This window comes from Pantherophis guttatus, chromosome 1, assembly GCF_059756535.1.
Source record: "Pantherophis guttatus breed Tessera chromosome 1, ASM5975653v1, whole genome shotgun sequence".
Classification (NCBI taxonomy): Eukaryota; Metazoa; Chordata; class Lepidosauria; order Squamata; family Colubridae; genus Pantherophis; species Pantherophis guttatus.
The window spans coordinates 229091139-229113683 of NC_142063.1; the positions used below are offsets into that span (position 1 = coordinate 229091139).

A 22545-nucleotide genomic window follows, 5' to 3' on the forward strand; every position below is an offset into this window, starting at 1 on the left:
TATTACTTTTAAAGGGATGTTTCTTTGATCCGTATGTGCAGTCTCAAATTTATGCCTGCAGCTGTATTAGATTAGCAACAACATATAAATCTTGGTGAGTATCTCATTTATTTAGGCAAGTAACACTTCTTTGGGGGGAAATTTTAGATTTTTGTCATAAATGCTTCCTTGAATGCTTTCTCACTGTATGTTCAGGGTGATTCAGTATTCATTTATACTGTGTTTTGTGTTTTCGTTTCTAGCTTGATAATACATGTATAAATTATTAAGGAAGATGCAAGTCATGTTTGCCTTATATTCAAATTTGTGCTCTCAGTAGAATTAGACAAATTACTAAGGGTACATTGTTGCTGAGGGTTGTTTGTGTGTGTGTATACATATATACTGTAGAACTGCATGTTTAAACAATACAATAGAACTGGAAATATTTGAATCTTTTTTCAGTTATAATATGTTAGATAAATTAAGTCCTACCGTAGACTAAACAAGAGAAAAATGTTTCAGATGCACTGTTTCAAGGTTGTTTTTTATGCCTAGGGTTTCTACAAAAAATTAATAGTAATATGTCATTCTCTTAACATTACCTTAATGTGCTCGAGATAACCATGAGAAAAAATTAAAGATTGGAATTATGAAACAGGGAGTGAGCAGGGGCTCTGGAAATATTTGGACATCCTTTGAGGGACCATAAGTGCAACATGAGTAATTTAGCAAAGTTGGCCATGTTAGTAGCACACTAAAGAGTTTGTGAGTCTTAAGATAACTTTCAGCTGTGGAAGAAAACGAAGGAAATAAAGTAATTCAGAGCATATATCTTTTATTTCAGAGAAGAATAACAAGCATGTCATTTTAAGCTTGATCATGTTATTTAAATGCTTATCAGCTCCTTACATATTAATTATATGAAGTGAAACCTGTAGTCATTTTCTGGACCTTCAGACCAGGTAAATGTGATAATAAGCCACCTATCCTTAGGGAATTCATATCCACATATAGTATATATAGTTCAAAAATAACATCTAGAATGGCAAGTCCCACATTATCCCTAACCCACAGAAATAAAATCGCTGATTATGGAGAGGGACGCTAATTTAGGGGACGGGGGGAAAAGGGCATCTTAAATTATGGAGGTATATGTATATTAAAGTTTGTAAAGCTTCAGTGCAATTCCTTTTTTTAAACCATAAAAGGCAGAAAAAAACCCACACTAGAAGTTTAGAGCCTGCAGCTTCAACAGCCTTATTACAGCATAGCAAGACATTTGTGCAAAGGGTTTGACAAGAATGTGTCTGACAATCAAGAATGTGTATATACTGTCATTTGTTCAGTGCATCCTATTTGACTTTAATTAGCCCCAGCTCTAAAGAAATTGAAGCAGTCAAAACATAGCACTTGACATTTCAAAGTTCTACTTTGGCATGAAAAAAATGCAAAGTAACAAAGCATAGGGCTAAAAAAAATAGTAAAAAGTACAGTGGAATCAACTCTGTGGTTAAAGGAAAAAAAAATCAACAGTTGGGCTTTCAGAATTTCCTGTCAGTTGAATTTTAGCTAGCTTTCCAAAGATGATTGATTCCGAGAAGCAATAAAGCAATGATGCATAGAATAAAAGGACCAGAAGGGATATCCAGGTCTTGCATTATCTACTGATAAATTTTCAGGTTGGAATACTTAAAGATCGGATTGCTTTTTCACCAAGGGTTTATTTAGGCAGCCAATTTTAGTCGACATTTACAGCTGTCCAAAATTTCTTTGCTTTGTGTACTAGAAAGATACACAGAATAAAATATAACAAGTCATTAATTTTCATTTCTATAAATTCAGGTAGCACAGCATGCTGCCATGGACCTATTTCTAATGGAGCCTTTCCCCTAAAAAAAAAAAAAAGTTTGCATGCTTTTTACCACTGATGAAAACCTGCTTAAATTGATTTTTCTTATCAGCTGACCTAATCATGTGCTGTGAGTGACGAAAGCATTTTACTACTTTTATTATGCAATTCACTGTATTTATTAGAACAGAAATAATTTTTAACAAAAATACTGCATATAAATCAATAAAATATCTTTAACCTCATATTACTTCAGAATAAATGTCAAGTCATGACCATTTTAATTTTTTTAAAAAACGACAGTGTGCCTGTGTCAGCTCTTTGAGGTAGACCAGATCAGGAAAAATAAATAGTAGAACTCCCTTTGATTGATATAGGCTATATAATAACGGAATCTTGAAAACCTGACATTTATTCTTCTCTCCTACTAATAACAAAAAGAACCAATCTTGAGTTGATTTCCCACATTTTCTGATTTTCCTGGACTAAACTAACTACTAATAATTGCCACGTATTTTTTTTACGCTGTATCTGTGTAGACTTCTACAGCCTTCAACCAGAAATATTACCACTCATATAAATGTGGATCATACTTGAAAGCTGATGCTTTCGTTTGTAATTGCCAGCTTCCTGTTTTATGTGTTTATGTTTGTGTGTATGGATGAGTGCATGCATGCATAAATTTGGCTGAGTCAGAAGATCTTGTGGATACCAAAATATCTGTGGTGCCCATAAGCATCATATCGCTTTTCCGTCCTTGAAATAAGTGCAACAATAATGTTACTTTTTCTATATGAACTTGATAGTTTTGTGCATTTAAGAGATGAATCGTATTTCTTTTATACGTTCATTCAGTTTGCACTTTTGCTAGTCATATTTTTATTATCTTTGGTTTCAAATAATGATAAGAACAGAACCCCACCCTTTTAATGGCTCATTGTGTGCATACATAGACTTTGCCACTAGGTGGAACCATTAACCAAGTAAATCGGCCTGGTAATCAGTTTGATTTGCTTTAAGTTACAATTCCTTGAATATCAGGAAAGGCTAGCTAATAGAGAAACTATAGAACCCTCTGGGATTAACAGATGTCAAGAAAGCTATTTTCCAGCTTCCTACACGAGGAGAAGCACAGGGAACATTGTGGTCATCATCACCCTGGATTTTATCTTGTAGCTAAATCAATATAATAAAGATAATCTGAATTACAAAAAGATGAGTAATATTCAAAGTTATCCTTTTTATAATATAGAAATACATTTTGGTTCACTGACAAGGATATTAAAATTATTAAGCATTCAGAGTAAATATTAATAGTAATTTTTTTTTACTTCAATTGAAATTCTGAAAACTCATTGTTGCCTTCTATCTATATGCAGTAATGTAGAAAATGTAAAGGAACAAGGGGAGAGGAAAAATAGAAAGAGAAGAAACCACTATCTTCAGAAAGAAGAAAAGCTTCTAGTGTTTTTTTTAATCAATTATATTGTTCTCACATACAGCCTCTTATACCAGAAGCCTGAGATCCGTTAATAAAAACTCTCTGCACAAATTCCAGCACAAATGTTTGAAGAAAGAAAAAAACAGTAGTAACAACTTTTTATATTTTACTAGGGTTTTTTTTTTTTTTTTTGGGTTGGATCTGTATACATAAGACTAACTTGGTTCTTTTCTTTTATTTCCAAACATTGAGCAAAATACCTAATTTGAGAGGGAACGGTATTTTTAAAATTCAGAGATAACCTTTGATATTGTGGCTTTCATTTATTAGAAATCCTTTTGAATAATCTAGTCTCCTTAACTATAACACACTTTATGTATTAAATAAATATAAATTACATCAAAATTACCAATGATAGAAAGATGTACTGTATTTCAAAGGATGTTTTCAATGGTTTATTATATTACAGAGCACGCTATTTAAAATGTTGTAATGCTTATGTTCTATAACATAGCATGTCCAACAATCCCAAAAATCTGCCTTTCTTTATCCAACTATAACTAATATTTATGTGGAAGAAAGTCATGTAGAGGATTGTAATATAGAACATTGTACATCTTTTGGACAGAGATTAAACAATTTGTAATAGAAGCCAAAATGTAATATGAGTAATTCCAACTGAACTAGTTTCTAGATAAATATTGTTTGAAAGTATTATTAAAGATCATCGAAAAAATTCAACATACAAGCAAAATATTTTCCTGAATTATAGGTAACTCTAAAGGTCTTACTTTGAACATATTATTGTGAAAAAAACTTTTTCTTAAAATGAAAGTGTCATTTTCCCAGACACCAATGGCCTCTGAAGGTCTGGGAAGGCTTTTATTGTCTCAAGATACCTAGGGAGAGCTTTTCAAATATTGGTGCTGCCATTTTCAGGGCTCATCTTTTTGAACAGCAACCCCAAGGGACACAGTTGTTGATTTCCTATCCTTCCCGTCCCATCAACCTTCCCACTGTGGCTTTGTTGAAAGCAGTAATGGAAGAAACCTGTGCCACTTCTCAGGGCCCATTAGATTGTCTTCATTATTTTTTTTCAAGGAATTGAGAAATGTGCAGATTTGAAGGGTGGCATAATACAGTAGAGACCAAAAGTTTCCTGTTACTAGTGATGATTGGCCCACATTCCATCTGGACGTATAGTGCTTATCAGGCAAGTGGTTTTTGCTTGTTGTCATCCTTCCAGTTCTTCGTATTCTGGAAAGACAGCTCCTCCCCCTTAATAGCAATAGCATTTAGGCTTATATACTGCCCCACAGCGCTTGACATCACTCTCTGGGCCGTTTACAATGTAGTGACATTATTTGCATATTGCTCCCCAACAATCCGGGTTTTCATTTTACCAACCTCGAAAGGATGGAAGGTTGAGTCAATTTTGATCCCTGTCAGGATTGAACTTCAGGCTGTGGGCAGAATTTGCCTGCAAAACTGCATTCTAACTATTGCACTACCAGGGCTCTGTAAGAAAACTGGCTCCACAGCAATGCATATGTAGGTATGGGAAGGCTCAGTACAGAAAAACACCATCATACTTTCCGCTCATGGATTCTCACAATAAGGGCAATCCCCAAAAGCACCTTGCTACTTGTCATTTTATTCCTCAGAAGTCCTTTTAAATCAGGAAAAAGAAGAAGCATAGCTAGTAGGATATTTCCTCAGTCTCTGTGCATGAATACGTGCCAGTTTCTTGCATAGTTCTCTGTCCCTTAAGCAAGTGGACAAAGAAGAATAGTTATTGGGAGGGAAATGGTGAAGAATTAACTCCCAGAGACTCCAGGAAGGTTTTATGCCCCTTTTTTCTTTCTTTTACATAGTAGTTTCACTCTCTCAATATAAGAAAGTCCATGACATCACTGTCTCCAAGGGAATTCAATCCCTGTAAATTTTAAATGAGTTGTTCGATCATGATACTCTACCAAGCTACTTTTATAGACTACTCCAACCTAGATATTTTCCAAACCATTGCTTTTCTGCTTGTGGTGAAGCCATAAAACCATTCCACCTGAAGAAAGGTTTTTAGCGTTTTAGTTAATCTTTACAGTGTCCAAAAAATAAAGGAAATAGGTAGGCATCCTAGATCTCAAATGTTTTGGTTGGTTCTGAATAGAGATGCTAAAGTCTTACTGTATTGATTTATTTGTTCAATTTATATAGCCACCCATCTCACATGATTCTGGGAGGCTCACAGAGTTAAAACATAAAAAGCCTATGCAAAAAAATAGCCAAAATTTAACAATTAAAACGAACTAAAACAAAAGCTACAAGACAATCTGTGACACATTGGGTCACCGTTTCAGAGTTATTTCCTTACATAAGCAGAAACAACAATCATGGGTGGGCAAAAAAGCAGTTGGAAGCAGGAGCAATTTCCAACTTCCTGTCAGCTTTATTCTTGATTTTCCTTGTAGGAAGTAACTCTTCCAACTCTGTTATTCTGAAGCTGGCAGGGAGTGCTGAGACTGATGATTGCATGACCCCGACTGATTTGTCTTAATTTCAATCCCATGGGAGTTCTTGGTAATGAATCCAGCGCAATGATTATTCAACATGCTGCTGCCAGGTCTGATCAGGGGTCCTCCGCAATGTTGTCTCCACAGCCACTGCCGGTGCCGCCGTCCCATTTGCCTGCCGCCCGCTCCATCCCGGAGGCTACCTTTACATCAACGGCCGCAGGTATACGCCCACTGGAGGGGTGGCACTCTAATCTGCCCCTTGATGTGCAATCTATAGTGGCGGAAACTGTATCCAGGCTCCTTGCTACTGGATCCTTGCCTGCTGGTCATCAGATGGCCTCACAACAACCACTGCAGCCACAAGCAGCAGCTCCTTCTGGCCACTATCAGGACTATGACTGTTACCAGGACTCCGTTCACAATGATGAATCTAATTGGGATGATGACGATCACAGGGACTCTGACTTTTCTGAGGACGAAGGTCTATTGCTGGACCGGCCGCCTCTTACCAGGCTTTTTCGCCCATCGCTGTTTAAATCACTGCTTCACAAAGCCAAAGTCTCAACTAATTTGGCAACTCCTTCAGACCAACAACCCACATCAGCCTTGTCACTTCCTTCTGACGGTCTTTTCAATGTCCAGACGACCACGCAGGATTTTATACCTTGTCCTCAGCTATTTTCGGAGGTCATCCAGCAGCCATGGGGTCTTCTGGGGTCCCTGAGACAAGTTCCTGTACGACTTTATTGCTACCTGGACGACTTTCTCATTCTGTCATCTTCTCCCGACCAGGCAAAGCTAGATCTCGCAGCAGTGACCCACTCCCTACAGATACACGGGTTCACGCTGAATCTTGAGAAAAGTCACCTTCACCCGACCACCCGTATACTGCACCTGGGCGCGATCTTGGACTCGCAGCGGGGCATGGTATTCCTGTCCGAGGACCAGTGTCTCAGCATTCGCTCCTTGGTGTCTCAGGTGTTGTCGCTCCCGACGGTGTCCCTGCTCCTCCTGTCAACGTTGCTCGGGAAAATGATATCCTGTATTTCCATAATCCCGTGGGCAAGATTCCATTCCAAACCGCTGCAGTGGTATCTTCTACCCTTCCAAAAAGCTCGCCACAGCAACTCCAGATCTTGAGTCCGCATCCCGACGGAGGTACGTAGCTCCCTCCACTGGTGGGTCTCGCCAGCCATGCTCAGCGGCTGTCCCAGGAGCCGCCTCGGCTAACGGTCACCACAGACGCGAGTCTGCTGGGGTGGGGTGCCCATCTTCTATCTCACATGGCACAGGGATGCTGGTCCCCTGTGGAGTTAGCCAATGACATCAACTGGCTTGAGCTTCGTGCCATCAGGCTTGCCCTACTTCACTTCCAGCCCCTCGTGGAGGGCCGCCATGTCTGGATACTCAAGGACAATGTGACAGCGAAGGCGCATGTCAATCGCGAAGGAGGAACGCGGTCCGCGCCACTGATGGAAGAGGCGACCACGCTACTTACCTGGGCGGAGCGACACACGAGGTCCTTGACAGCGGAGCATATATCCGGAACCGACAATCTTCGAGCAGACTGGCTCAGCAGACAACAAATTGATCATGTGGAATGAAGGGTTCACCCATCGATCTTCTGCGAACTGTCAACCAGATTCGGTCATCCGGTGTTGGACCTGTTCGCGCACCCGAACAATGCCCAACTGCTGAGATACTTCTCCCGCTTCCAGTGTCCCACGGCAGAGGACGTTGACGCCCTCCACTGCCCCTGGCCACAGGGTCTGCTTTATGCCTTCCCTCCCCACTCCTTCCGAGGGTAATTCGAAAGATTCTTCTAGAGAAGGCGGACGTTCTCCTTGTCTCTCCTTACTGGCCTCGCAGACCATGGTTTGCGGACCTGGTGAGCCTCTCAGTCGACCCTCCCTGGAGGATTCCAGGAGACAGGATCTCTCTCAGCCAGGGGGTCATACTGCATCCAGAGCCCCAATGGCTGCAGTTGACTGTCTGGCACTTGAGAGGATCTTCCTGACTAGGGACAGCCTCTCGGGGGGTGGGGGTGATCTCCGTCATCCAAGCCTCCAGGTGGCCTTCTATGACAAGGATATACAATGCTACCTGGCGCTCCTTCTGCTCCTGGTGCGCATCCAAACATACTGACCCGACTTCTGCCTCCGTTTCAGAGGTCTTGGACTTCCTCCATACTGGCTTCAATAAAGGTCTGGCTCCTAGCACCTTGCACAGACATGTGGCAGCCCTGGACACTGTCCTTTCTGATAACCATGACGATTCTCTCTCGCAATCCGCGAATCAGGAGTTTCCTGCGGAACGCATCCAACCTGTGCCCTCCCGTGGTGCACAGATACCCCATGTGGGACCTTCCACTTGTGCTCCAGGCACTGACATCACCACCTTTCGAACTGTTGGCATCCATTTGGCTCCGTTTCCTGACACTCAGGGTGGCTTTCCTGATCGCGATAACATCTGCATGCCAAATTTTGGAGCTAGCTGCCTTGTCGGTCAGAGACGATCTGTGTGCATTCCACTCTAATAGGGTCGTACTGCGGATGGACCCTTCCTTTCTGCCCAAAGTCAACTCCCTATTCCACCGGGCACAGGAGTTGGTCCTCCCGGATTTTTGCCCCAACCCGAGCCATCCTTCTGAGGTGCTGTGGCATACCCTGGACGTTCGGAGGGCCCTCCGTTGGTATATCAGACGCACAGCTCCTTTTCGTCGCTCCAAAGCCTTATTTGTTTCCTTCCTCCCGGCTTCATTGGGAAAGAAGGTCTCCTCTACTACCATAGGGAGATGGCTGAAGGCATGCATCTGTAAGGCCTACGCCTTGAAGGGCAAACCGCTACCCGGACGGATTCTACCGCACTCGACAAGGAGCGCATCTACTACCGCAGCTTGGGCAACTCAAGCCTCTGTCTTAGAGATCTGCAGAGCAGCCACCTGGACGACATTGTCTCCATTCATTAGACATTATAAGGTCGACTCCTTCGCATCAGCGGAAGCATCCTTTGGTCACTGCGTCCTCCAATCTGTTACATCTTCGGCGGCTTCCCTGGACCTTCCTTCTGTCCCTCCCTAATGGAACTTGCTTGGGTATATCCCACGCTTTGGATTCTCCAAGCAGCGCGCTGGAGAACGGACATTGCTTACCTGAACGTCCCTTCTGGGCGCGCTGCTGGAGAATCCAACTCAACCCAGTTGGCTCTGTATTCCAGGTCTGGTTGCTTCCGATTATGGTTTACAGTTGATCTACTTCTTCCATCTTCGTGAACAAAACTGACACCAGCCGAGCGAAGGAGGCGGAACCAAGACAACAATTTAAAGGAACATACACTCAGTCTCTGGCTAACAGACTATTGATAACTCACGCTTTGGATTCTCCAGCAGCGCGCCTAGAAGGGACGTTCAGGTAAGCAACGTCCGTTCCAACTCTGTTATTCTGAAGCTGGCAGGGAGTGCTGAGACTGATGATTGCATGACCCCGGCTGATTTGTCTTAATTTCAATCCCATGGGAGCCATTGGTTCCAGATTTTGGACACTTTCTGTAAGCTAGTCCATTTCGAGTATGTTGATTCCGGAATTGTTATCCTGGGATGCACTGTTTCACCCAGTTGAAGGTTACGAACAATAAAACAGACACAAGTTTAATCTGTGTAGTTTAATGCTACATAGATTAAAACCATAAAAAGCATTTAAAAATATGTGATAGTGCTGTCCATCTTACTAACAGTGTAGCCACCTAGCAAGATCCTCACCACTGCATTTGGATTTCCAGACAAGATGGCAAAAGGCAAGTGTTAAAGCTCTTTGTAAAGGCCAAAAGTGTAGGTGCCAATCTTAGTTTGGGGACAATGATGTTTCAAAGAGCAGGTGCCATGGCAGAAAACGTTCTTTTCCTGGGTCCTGTCAGATGACATTACTGAGTAGATGGGACCCATTTTATGCTTCTGCTGGATCTCATGGAATGGGTAGATATAACTGGAGAGAGGCGGTTCCTTAAATATCCTAGCTTACTTTCAATCAAGAGAATAGCTAGCCTTCCTGGACATACAGGAAGCAGATACTCTTTTGCCTCTCTTACCAGAGATTCCTGAGATTTCAATATCTGGGCTGCCTAGATAATGCTTTCCTCTTTAGACTGTAAGGCATGTCTAATATCCAGTCAGCTATCAAGTAATTTCTGAATCATAGTTTTCTATATCATTCAGCGTAGAAATATTTATTTCTTTTACGGTATCTGTAAAATAGGGAAATTATTCTGAAACCACAGCAGATCTGAATTTCTCACTTTACTAGCACATCTTCTGCCAGTGCAGCAAGAGGATCTGATATATAATAGCCACAGTTCTTCAGATACATCTTTTTTGCAACCCAATAAATTAAAGTGCCAGATTCCATTGCAGATTCCCTGGGATCATCCATCTATACACATTCACATGTCAAGAATTTCCTGCATGGAGCTTAACTTCTGAAGCCTCCACCTATTTATATGAACTCCCCCTCATTTCCTCCCAGGAATTTCCACCTGATCCTAAAAGATTTTGTGTTATTTTTTCAACTTGATCAATCAGCGATAAACTCTGTGTGATCTTTCTATATGTAGCTGTCTTCCACCACACCTGAATATAGGTCTGTCCTTCTACCCACATCCAGCCATAATCCTAGAGATGCTAGTGGGACAACTTGGACATTTGGGGAGCCAGCAAATTCTACCTCAAAAGAATCAAAGACTGATATTGGTCAGATTACCTACTTACCTCATCCCCCCAGCCCCGGCAATAGGGTCTTTTATGCATAGCTCATTGCTTCAAGAACCAGACTGCAGCTGCTTTGGTAGGTAAAATAGACCAAGTCATCAAAGAGAACAGTCTTCTTAGCTACCATTTCCACCAGTTTTCCCTTGAGCACTATTTGAAGGACAGCAGTATGGCCCTCTATTCCTTAGTGAGAAACCACAAACTTAACTGGCAGGTCTCGGATAATGCTGTAACAAGTAATGTTTTATAATCTGCTCAACAGCTTCTCATCCTATTTGGACTGCTCAAATTAAGCATACCTATGAGCCACAGTAAATAGAAAATGAGCCATTGGACTTACTATGAAGATTCATCCACCCAAGAAGACAATTCTTCGCTGAATAGGGAGGAAGGTGTAATATTTGTCACTTGTATCTTTTTCTCTTCTGTTTTTAATTGTACAAAACTGATAAAGTTTCCTTGGATTTTTAGTTTAGTTTACTTTATTGTCATTGCACCTCATACAATGAAATTAAATGCCATCTTCAGTGTACATTATAACTATAAAAATAAAACACAAACACACATCCTTCACATTCTATGCAATTGAATTGAAAACCTGATATTACATTAATATTGCATTATACAGTAGAATTCAATATAGTTACTGCCATGGGGATAGAAGCTGTTTTTCAGCCTATTTGTCCTTGTTTTTATTATCCTGTACCGTCTGCCAGATGGTAATAGTTCAAAAAAAGGGTGCCCAGGATGAGATGGATCTTTAAGAATGTTTTGAACTTTCTGAAGGCAGGGGGAGCTATAAAGCTCTTCCAAAGAGGGGAGAGGGCAACCAATGAGCCCTGGCACATTGGTTGCCCTCTGGAGCGCTGTCCTATCTGCCACTGTACAATTGGCAAATCATACACAGGTGCAATAATTTAAAATACTCTCTATGATGCAGCGGTAGAAGGTCACCAGCAGTTTTTCATTCAGTTGTTTCCTGAGAAATATTATTTTCTTTACAGATGATGTATACTTACATAAATTATTATTGTGCTCTTTGTATGCAGAATTTGGGAGAAAAAAGTTTTTTATGTATTTATTTTGATATATTTAAACATTGCCCATCTCCCTCGAGAGACTAATTAAACATCCAATTAAACATTGGCCATCTCCCTAGACTAGAGAGACTTTAGGCTTTTAGGACCTAACTGTAACGTCCATTCTTGACTAGATCATATTGTCAAAACAAATTGATTTATCTTTAACGTGAGGGGGGGGGGGACTGTCTAATAACAATTATTTCTTCTTGTATAATACATGTGCTGATATATATTTTTTGAATCATTCTTAAGTTGAAATAGTTGAATGGTAGTCATAAAAATGTCTAAAAAAAAGTATAAATTAAAGATAGGGAGAATCTAAGTCTCTGATTTTGTGTTCTGATTCAGAGTAGTTCCTTCTGCTTGACTGCAGAGAAACCAGCTCCATTTTGTGGTCTTATCCCTTGGCTTTTCTCATAAGAGTTTTAATTTTAAAAATTGGTCTTGCGGTTGTTTTTCTGCCTTTGTCCTAATCTCCCTTTTCCTTTACCTCATGTCGTTTCAATGATATGATTAGGTACGTCTTGCATTATGGTTTATTAATGTTCTGTTAGCTTCTCTGGGAGCCTTCTGGATTGATTGGTAGAAACACTTTAAACGGATAAGCAACTTCAATTCTAGCAATGTCTGAATAAACCTCTTAAAACCCACTTGAGAAGACAGAAAGTTTGCCTTAACCAAACAAGCAGCTCTCTACCAGGATAACAACATAATCATCAGAAGTATTTTTATCCCATTCTTCAACTGGAGAAAACTCTTAGAGCAGCTTACAAAAATCAATAACAGGGGAGTGTGCTGACTGAAGAGCTTTCACACATATTAACTGTAAATCCTAAGGAGCTATAGAAAAAAAAAATAGCTGGAGGGTTAGACACAAAAGCCGCTTTACTTTGAAATGGACAATTTATAATTGTTTGCTGGTGCAACATTGTATGTTTCGGTCTTGATTCAAGATTCTTCAGCCTTACTATGTCCAGTAGGACTCAAAAATTCTGAATTAAGACTTGAAATAAAATTGCTTGGAAAAAATCAGGACATGTACAGGCTACCTACGATTTCCAACAGATAGTATATTGTCTACTTCTATAGTTTTGACAGCACTTCATCTACAGACTTCTCTTCTACTAGACAATACAGCTTAAATCTTTCCATTTGAACTAATGTTTCTGGTGACATTTTGTCTATAATTGATCTTGACAGAAAGATGGATATGGGGCTCATTTAATCCATGAATCCTTGTCTGCTGTACATGTGGAAATGGACTAACTAGGTCAAAAAGGTTTTTTTTTTTTGGCTGAGTGCAACACTTGTCTTCCTTGCAGGTGTCCCATAAATGGGGTGATGTCATCAGGTGGCAGTTCTGAAAATCTTAAAACATTTTGCATTTTTAGTAGGCTTGGGTGGGTTTCCGAATGGAAATGGATGTACTTTCATTTACAGATCCTTAACATATTTATTTCTACATTTATTTCATTACAATTTTTTTCCTAAACGCTTTCTGCTGATGGTGTTATCCAAAATAGATGTAGCTGAGCACTGTAAGAGTTTGTCTTTAAGTCTAGAAAACACCAATAAGAGCAGAACTCTTCACTATGCTTATTGTTTGCAGATTACCACTTGGCAGGCCTGTTCAGGATTACCTGGACCTTTATAAAGAAGGATGCCTGGATGATTCTGTTAGTCTCTTGGCAGATAAAGTTAATGGGATGAGCGAAACAAGGTCTAATATAATTATCTGGATCCGTTTGAGCTTCCTAAGCCAAAGATAATAGATAAAATCGTCCGTGATGTGAGTTATGCCACTTGTAGGCTTGATCGTCTCTCCTCTGTTCCATCTGGTAGTTGGGGTGGAGATGGTTAGCAGCTGGATCTGGGAAATGTTCAGTGCTTTTTTAAAAATGTGTGTGTGTGTGTGTGTGAGTGATGCCATCTATTTTAAAAGATGTATTTGTGCCTCTTTCTCCCTTGGACATGCTCCTTTGACCCAACTGTTTTTGATACATTTTAACAATGGTTTTTGAAAAGGTGGTAGACTAGGCTCAGCAACTGTGATGGAAAACCTAGATGGAAAAACCAGGAGAGTCAGGGCTGTTTTCAGAAAGATTCTTGAATCCAGGGGAGGGGGGAATTTAAGAGAGTAATTCCACCTTAATTATACTAGGTATACAGTATGTTGTGTGGGAGAATTATTTTTGGTAGGCTTTTAGATTTCATTTTACATTACCCTACTAGCAACAAAGAACTTTCTAGAAAGTGTTTCCTTAGGTTGCCAAGGGTCTAACAACTACAGACAATTCTAGGAAAAAAATGGTTTATCTAGATTCCTGCCAGCCAAGATTCAGACCCAGTGATGAAATGTCCATCTGGACCTTGATCCAAGGAGTGCAGCTCTGTTGGTTCTATTAGTCCTCTCAGCAACATTTGAAACTGGCAATAGCAATAGCATTTAGACTTATATACCGCTTCACAGTGCTTTACAGCCCTCTCTAAGCGGTTTTACAGAGTCAGCATATTGCCCCCAACAATCTGGGTCCTCATTTTACCCATCTCGGAAGGATGGAAGGCTGAGTCAACCTTGAGCCTGGTGAGATTTGAACTGCCAAATTGCAGTCGGCTGGCAATCAGCAGAAGTAGCCTGTAGTACTGCACTCTAACCCCCTGCGCCACATAGCTCATCAAGCATAGTATCTTCCTAGACAGCCTACAGGGGCTGGGAATCAGGGCCCTGTACCTCTGTTCTATGTGAGTGGGCAGTTGTGGTCTGTAATCAGGATAGGAAGGACAGTGTTTAAGGCCATGAATATTTCAGTAAAGAGTACGATAGGGTTCAATGCCCCCTCCCCCCCGTCACTTAACATCTATATTATGTTGCTTAACATAATCTGCTGGGATAAATCATTTGGAGATTTGGGGGTGGTGTCATCATTATATGAATATTACATAAGCTCAATTCAGACTGCTGTTGATGACCTACAAAGATTAATTATTGCATAGTGATAGTTGCCATATTTAAATATGCCTGTCTGGCAAGAACATAGCAAAAAAATCTAACTCTGAATCCCTATTCTACTGAAGCTGTGGGCAATAGCTGTTGCAGTCAATGTATGGACCTCCTTGCTTCCAGATGTTCAAGTAGCCCCTTCCTTTTTGGCATTGCATAAAGCTGTTAAAACAGCCCTGTCGTACCCTGCTCTTATGCAGGATTAAAATTTTCTGGTTGCCATTTGCATGATTTGTGTCATTTGTGTGTTCCTTTTGCTTTTGTTTTTATTTGATATTTTTTTCGATTCTATACTGCCAAAAGGTTAGATGTTGAGGTGATTTGTAAAAAATAAAAGTAGAAAAATCTCACAGTGCAACAGAGTGGGTATTATACTATTGAATTTCAGGGATATGATCCAGAGGTGCTCTGGGGACTTTACACTGATTGTTAATTAATCTAGAAAAGGCTGAAAAAAAGTTTTCTTTTTACAGGATGGATGGATAGATAGATATTTAAATACTTTTGGTATTATACAGTTGTTTAATTTTCATACATTTCTCTTAGGTCCACGATGGGCTTCCTGGAATACAGGTGTCTTTATTTGTATCAGATGTGCTGGAATACATCGAAATCTGGGAGTGCATATATCCAGAGTCAAGTCTGTCAATTTGGACCAATGGACACCAGAACAAATACAGGTTAAAAAGTTTCATTCAAGTTGTATTATGAGAAACTTTGGGAGAGTTTGTTTCAAAATATATGTTAATAAAAAGGAATACTCTTGCTAATTTGAAAGATAAAATAACAAACCAACCAAGGATATTAGCAAAAGATAGGTTGTGCAAAAGGTTCTGACTCACAACAGGTTGTTCTTATTTTAGTCAATTCCAAACATTCCAGAAATTTTCTGACTTTCTATTGGTCTGTTTCAAGTGTTTGGGCAGGTCAGAATAGCACATTCTGAACTTGATTACTTCTAGAAAATTTGGAGCATTTTAGCCTCTGAATGTTTAGTTTTTCAAGCTTGCAATTTAATGTTCCAGGTAGTAAAATACTTATCCATTAATTTTTAATGTTCAGAAAATGGTGACCTAATATTAGTTTTTTTTTTGTCTCCAAGCTTGTATAATTTTTGTAAAATGTTTATGTCTGTTTTCAATTCTATTGCTTTTACAAGCAGAAAGAATAATATGCAGTAAGATCATCCTTATTTGCTACCATATGGTTTGATATTTATGCAGATGTTTCTAATCTGGGTATAGAATTATTTGTTTTTTATTATGTGGCTTTCAAACAAAATTGAAAATTCACTGAGCCTGAAAAACCAATTTTAATCATTATGCCTATGAAAAGTTTTAAAAACAGAAATTCTAATTATTAACTTATTAAAATGGATGAAAATGACAGTAAAAGATATTAAAATAAATATTTCTAAATTATAAAATCAAGACATTCTAAAGTGTGTGCTAAAATAAGATTACAGATATGTTGCTGAAATAGATTTTAAAAATGTTATAGCATTAAATGTTTCTGTTGCTGAAAGCATTCAACCTTGCTACTTGTTATAGTGGGTAGCTGAAGCTATATTAGAATGCTGAGGGGCTCTCAAACTTTGCCTCCAAGAAGACTTGGAATCTTTACCTGCTGGCCCTGCCTTCTGCTTTGGATAGTGTCTTGGTAATTCCTATTGTTGTCATCTCTTTTCCAGCAGGATACCAAACAAACTTCATTTGCCTAATCTTCCTATGAGAGATATAGCACACTCATATCCACTGATGTCCTTCTGGGGATTAAAAGATCGAACTATAAGAATTGAAATAATTTTAGCAGTCTAGCCTTCTAGTCAAATAGCATAGATCTGTGTTGCTAAAAGATTCTACCCTTCCTTGAAAACAGACCAATCTCGCAAGAGATAAACAAAAATGAATTTTATTGAAAAAGAAAAAAGGATAACATTTATGAACACCTTTTAATTTAAAATACAAATACAGATGGTAGAATAGATAAATCACCAAAAATCATTTCCATCACAGGATAACAGCTGCTGAAAAGAAATTTACAAAAGAAAATACAGTGCCCCAAGTAGACCCAAGATGTCCAACACCATTACTGTAAAGAAAAACTGCTTATAAAGACATTAGACTGAGATTCAAATTGTAACATTAAATTATTCAGTCATACTCAGCCTTAGTTATGAACACAGACTGACATTGCACAGAGTTCGGTAGTTGGTACAAACAAACAATAATAATATAGGACAGTAACAATTTAGTTTAAAAACAAGCCATTAAGCCATATGTAATTCCCCACAAGATGCATTACCAATTTCTACAGAAATAGTACTACCTAAAGCATCTGGTTCTGTGTTTTACTTCTGGACATCCCAGCTTCTTGGAAATGCCAAAATTTAATCAGAGTCTATGGATAATGAATTTAGTCTCATGCTTTTCCCAGTGTGATTAACAGCAACTGGAGCTGTTCCCACAACCAGGTTTTTTTTGTCTCCACAGAGGGATGATTTCATTCTTTGCACAAATCTGTGCCTGCGTTGCCCCTCATGGGGATATTGATGGAGTGAGAGGCTGCTCTGTCTATCATGGATGTCTCAGACTGAGCAAAGAGGCTTACATTCATAATAACCTTTGAAGGAGACTATTAAAAAGTTACAATAACTGCTATCATATTAGGGGAATTATCATTAGCTTGAAAGTAGTAACCTGGACATTTATACATGTTTACTCATGAATATGTCCCATTCTCCCCTATTATAATGATTTTTATGTAAAATGGTTATTATAGCAGCAAGTTTATCCTAACATGCATCAAACTAAACTGAACTTTTTTTGTCATTGCTTTTAGTGCATGCAGGAAATGGGAAATACCAAGGCAAGATTACTTTATGAAGCTAATTTACCAGAAAACTTTCGAAGACCTCAAACAGATCAGTATCCTTTTTTGCATTTCCCCTTTTCAGGGAAATTGGAGTAGTTATTTATGATGATAATGTTAAAATGGATGTATGCATATTGCACAAATATAAATGTCAAGATTCTCAAAGGTGTAAAAGTAATTTTTTAAAAGAACTTAGGAGGCTTGCTTCAAGAATACTGAAGACAGGAAAAAGTGCCCCATTTCTTAAGTATAAAGTTACTAAAGATGTCTGTGGTACATGTGGCCTGTTTAAAATAAAGAGCTGAAATTATATTAATAGCACATTAGAATGTAACCATGGTGCTGGATTTTGGAAATGGAAAGTTCGGAAACTTAAGTTTCATGCAGAAAAATTTATATTGAGGAAATTGGTTGAACTCAAACTAAATTTGTCTTGTCTTATAAAACAATCTTTCTCATCTGCCAGTATTCCGGCCTTATGCCTCTAGTTTTCCAAACCAGTTGATAAGGAGTGAATCCAATAAGTAAGAAGTTGAAATAAAGCTGTAGACCCATCATAAATTCTAATTCCCATTAGTGAAATTTACTGAATATACTTGGAATGATAAAAAGAGTTTATTTTATTCTAGCCCCTTGACGCGAAATGGTAAAATACTAGTTTTGTAAAGGTTATACGTGCAAGTGAGGCTATATTAGTAAATATATATGTAAATATATATTGAATAAAAATATTGGAGAAAGTATGATGTAATATTTGTCTTATGTATCAAGATGATTATACTAAGGTTATAAAAGTATTAAAAGTTGCTTTTACAAAATCAAACATGTAAAAGAACATTCTAGAATGCAAATGAAAATTGAATAGGCATCCTAAATTTGAAGCAATTCAGTTTTGGCTTTAGAAATACTATATAAAATTGCAGTTTCTGCACTGAAAAATTCTGTTGTTTTATGCTGGCTTGTGTGTATGCACACATGCACGTATTCATGCAATATATGCATTTTTTTTGTTTTCTTATTTTGTCTTTTCCTTAAACTAACTTATTCAGAGCTGTGGAGTTTTTTATCAGGGATAAATATGAGAAGAAAAAATACTATGACAAAAATGCAACTCATGTCACCAGTGTAAGTAAATATTACTCTTCTCTGAATTACTTGAAGCATATGAAAAAATAATTATATAATTAATATAATATAATTATATTTATATTATTCATACTATAAATTATATATATATATATATCTCCAAGAAGAGGTATTAGATATATTATTACTATAATTACTATACTATAATATTTTATTAATAATATTAATACTATAAATAGATACATTCAAGAAGAGGTATTAAATATATACCAGAAATGTAATCCCATGATAAGAAAAACAGATTTTAGTATGGCGCTTAACTCCATTGCTACTAACAGTATACTTGGTATTACTTGTATAGAACATTAACTACCTTGATGGATATATGAGGGCTTAATTCACCTCTAAATATACAGGAGTGTATATTGTCAAACATGAACACTATTTCTAAGCGCTTTACTTTTGTTAGACAGTTTATAGAACCTGAAATAGTATCTAGCTTTAAATCTTAATCCCTAAGAAAAATACATTAGGTACTTACATTAGTTTAAGGGCTATAAGAAGAGTAGAAAAAATTGGAATAGGGCATGGCAATAGGGTATGGAAACACAATGCAGAAGAATGACAGGATAGACGTACTATTGGTAATGCAAAATGAAAGAAATATTTCAATTAATTCATAGTGGAAATCTGATAATTTATCAGAGAAAATCAATAGGAAATTAGTTACAGGCAACTTGTCAAAATTGTATGAATGAAATGAAATAGTGAAAGTTTGTCACATCCATTGCTGCTGAAAGAACTTGAGGAAGTAAAATAATTGGCTTCAACAAGAATTGCTTCAGATCAGAATAAATGTTTGTCTAGCCCTAGTTTTCTCTCTTATTAACCAACCAAAAACACAGTTGAGGTTGGTATGTCCTGTTGTTGATAGGGTTATAAGCTTTGGTTTAAAATCAATTATGAAAGAAATTACAGGTAGTCCTCAATGTATGACCACAATTGAGCCCAAAATTTCTGTTGCTAAGCAAGATAGTTAAGTAAGATTTGCCCCCTTTTACAACCTTTCCCCCACACAATTGTTAAGTGAATCTCTGCATTTGTTCAGTAACAAGGTTAAGTGAATGTGGCTTCCCCATTGACTTTGCTTATCAGAAGGTGATCACATGCTGGACACAGCAACAGTCATAAATATGAACCAGTTGCCAAGCATCTGAATTTTGATCACATGATCATGGGGACACTGCAAAAATTATAACGGTGAAAAACGGTCATAAATAACTTTTTTCAGTTCTGTTATAATTTTGAATGGTCACTAAACAAATGATTGTAAGTTGAGGACTACCTGTATGTAGCTTGCATTTGAAGTGGGAACTTAATACCTAATTTTCTGCATTATAGTTCCTTAGTATTTTTTTATTCAGAATACCGGTAGATGTATACATTAGATTTTCCTTGCAGGATTGCAACTTGCCTTTATTAAAAATAGTGTGTAGTCAAAGGATATAAGCTGTAGTAGAACAGTTTCAGGAAACTTTTGAGGTTTTTGTAATTCAAAGAGCACGCTATAGATCAGTGATGGCTAATCTTTTCTGGACCGAGTGCCCAAAGTTTGCGTGGACACACGCGAATGCATAAGCGTGTGCCCAAACCCCCAAAATGCAATGCGTGTGCGGCCCTGCGCACATTCCACACACACATGCGCAGCAGAGACCCAAAAACCAGCTGGCCGGTGGGAGGCGCGCATGCATGTGCGACAGAGCTGAACTGGGGAGATGGCTCGCGTGCCCACAGAGAGGGCACTGTGTGCCATAGGTTCGCCATCACGGCTATAGATGGTCTCATCATGGAAGCAGGAAAACTTCTCTCCTTATAAAATGGTTATCATAGTGAATAAGATTGATCACAAGACACTCATTTATCAGGGGAAAAAATGATAAGAGGTCCTTGTTAGCCTGCAAACACTCCCACTCCTTTTACCTCAAATCCTTTCAATTTCTGTTTTTTTCCTGAACAAGGAGTCTCACTTCCACATAAAAGTACTGGTCTGCACTACTCACTAGTTTGTTTTTCAAAAATTCCTCTGAGCTCTGCACAAACTCCAGCAGCATTATTCTAGATAAATATGATGCTAATGTCTTTGCTTTATAGTGCACTTATCTGCCGTTTATTAATTAAATGGACTCTTTAAGAAAATAAATTGAGGCAGATAGCCCTGTGAGGCAGTATTAGTAGAACTGTCTGCATGCATACTGATGTCCCTACCATAGTATTGCTTATCTCTGGTATAGGGTGTCCAGTGATGCTGGAAACGAGGAAAAAAAGTTAGAAAAGTTAGATATGGCCTTTCTGTGAGCCATATGGGAAGAATAAATTGAGAAGGCTGGCATACCTAAAGCAGCCTTCCTCACACTAACAGACTTTCAGATGACTAAATTTCAATGACAGGTAGTTCTTGACTTACGACCATTTATTTAACGGCCATTTGGAAGTTACAGTGGCACTGAAAAAAGTGACTTGTGATTAGTCCTTGCACTTACGGCTGTCACGATTTCTCCTTGGTTATGTGATCGCCATTGCAACCTTCCCAGGGACTTTCTGACAAGCAATGTCAATGGGGGAAAACCTGATTCACTTCTTAATGAATGTGTGATTTGCTTCATGATCATGGCAAATAGAGCTTTTTAACATCAGGCGTGTCTCATTTAACAACTACATCACAGTTCCAGTCACAAGTTGAGGACTGCCTATTTCAATTTAAACAGTCTCAGCAATAACCATGTTGACTGAATAATCCTGAGAGTTGATGTTCACAGTATCAGTGCTCATATTGAGTAAGTCTTAAAAAATGTTTCCTATTGTCATAGTATAGCAATTGTGGCATAGATGTCTCTGCAGCCACCTTGTCCTGACTGAGATAGGACTCTTTAGAACAGGAGTGGGGAGCTATGGCTCCTTTATGACTTGTGGACTTCAACTCCCAGAATTCCTGAGCCAGCCAGTCATAAAGGAGTCATAGCTCCCCACTCCTAACATTATATTTGATAAATAAGGTGACAGCAAGCCTATGAAAATGTTTAGCTCATTTCTGAAGGAGCTACTGCCAGTCAAAGTAGATCCAGTATTTGGCTAAGTAATCATTCTTCTGGTACAATATAGGGTTATTGCTATTGCTGTTTTTAATATAACAACAACAACAATAATAATGTAATAATAATATCCTATGCAAAGAAGTTTTAAGAAACAGTGGACCATCTGGTAAACTGTTGCAAGAAGATTGCACAGACTGACTACAAGCAGCAGCATGACAAAGTAGCAACAATGGTGCATTGGAAGATCTGCAAGAAATATCATTTGCCTGCAAGCAAGAACTGATGGGACCGTAAAATAGAGAAAGTCATAGAAAATGAAGTTAAATTGCTCTGGGACTTTAGAATTCAGACAGGCACCTGCCACATAACACCCCAGACTTAACAACTGTCAATAAAAAGGACAAAAAAGTCTGGATAGTGGATGTAGCAGAGCCTGGGGACAGCAGAAGAGAAGAGAAAGAACCGGAGAAGATAACAAAATACAAAGACCTACAAATAGAAATAGAACAACTGTGGCAAAGGCAAGCAAGGATAGTATCAGTAGTCATAGGTGCCTTGAGTGCAATACCAAAACAACTGGAACACCCCTTGAATAGCATTGGCATTGACAAATTCGCCATCAGTCAATTGCAAAAGGTGGCTTTACTGGGAACATCTTCCATCCTGTGACGATATCTGTAACACCCCATCAAACATTCATCCTGCCTATACCAGGTCCTTGTAAGGACTCGATAGGTAGACAAAAATGCCAAACCCAGTCTGAATATCTAACTGACGGTGCAATGAACAACAACAATAATAATAATAGGTTTTTTTTTATTCCACCTTTTAAATATATCACTCAAGGTGGCAAATACATCTAATAC

General features: G+C 38.6%; 1 protein-coding gene across 2 annotated transcripts in view; it reads left to right on the forward strand.

The window, feature by feature from the left end:
- SMAP1 (small ArfGAP 1) overlaps positions 1–22545 on the forward strand; it is a 67361-nt gene that overhangs the window by 12059 nt on the left and 32757 nt on the right. For both annotated transcript variants that reach the window (XM_087882493.1, XM_060689210.2), the window contains exons 2-4: positions 15174–15307; positions 17469–17554; positions 18551–18626. In XM_087882493.1, the coding sequence (XP_087738619.1) occupies positions 15174–15307; positions 17469–17554; positions 18551–18626 (296 nt within the window). The remainder of the gene's footprint in view (positions 1–15173; positions 15308–17468; positions 17555–18550; positions 18627–22545) is intronic.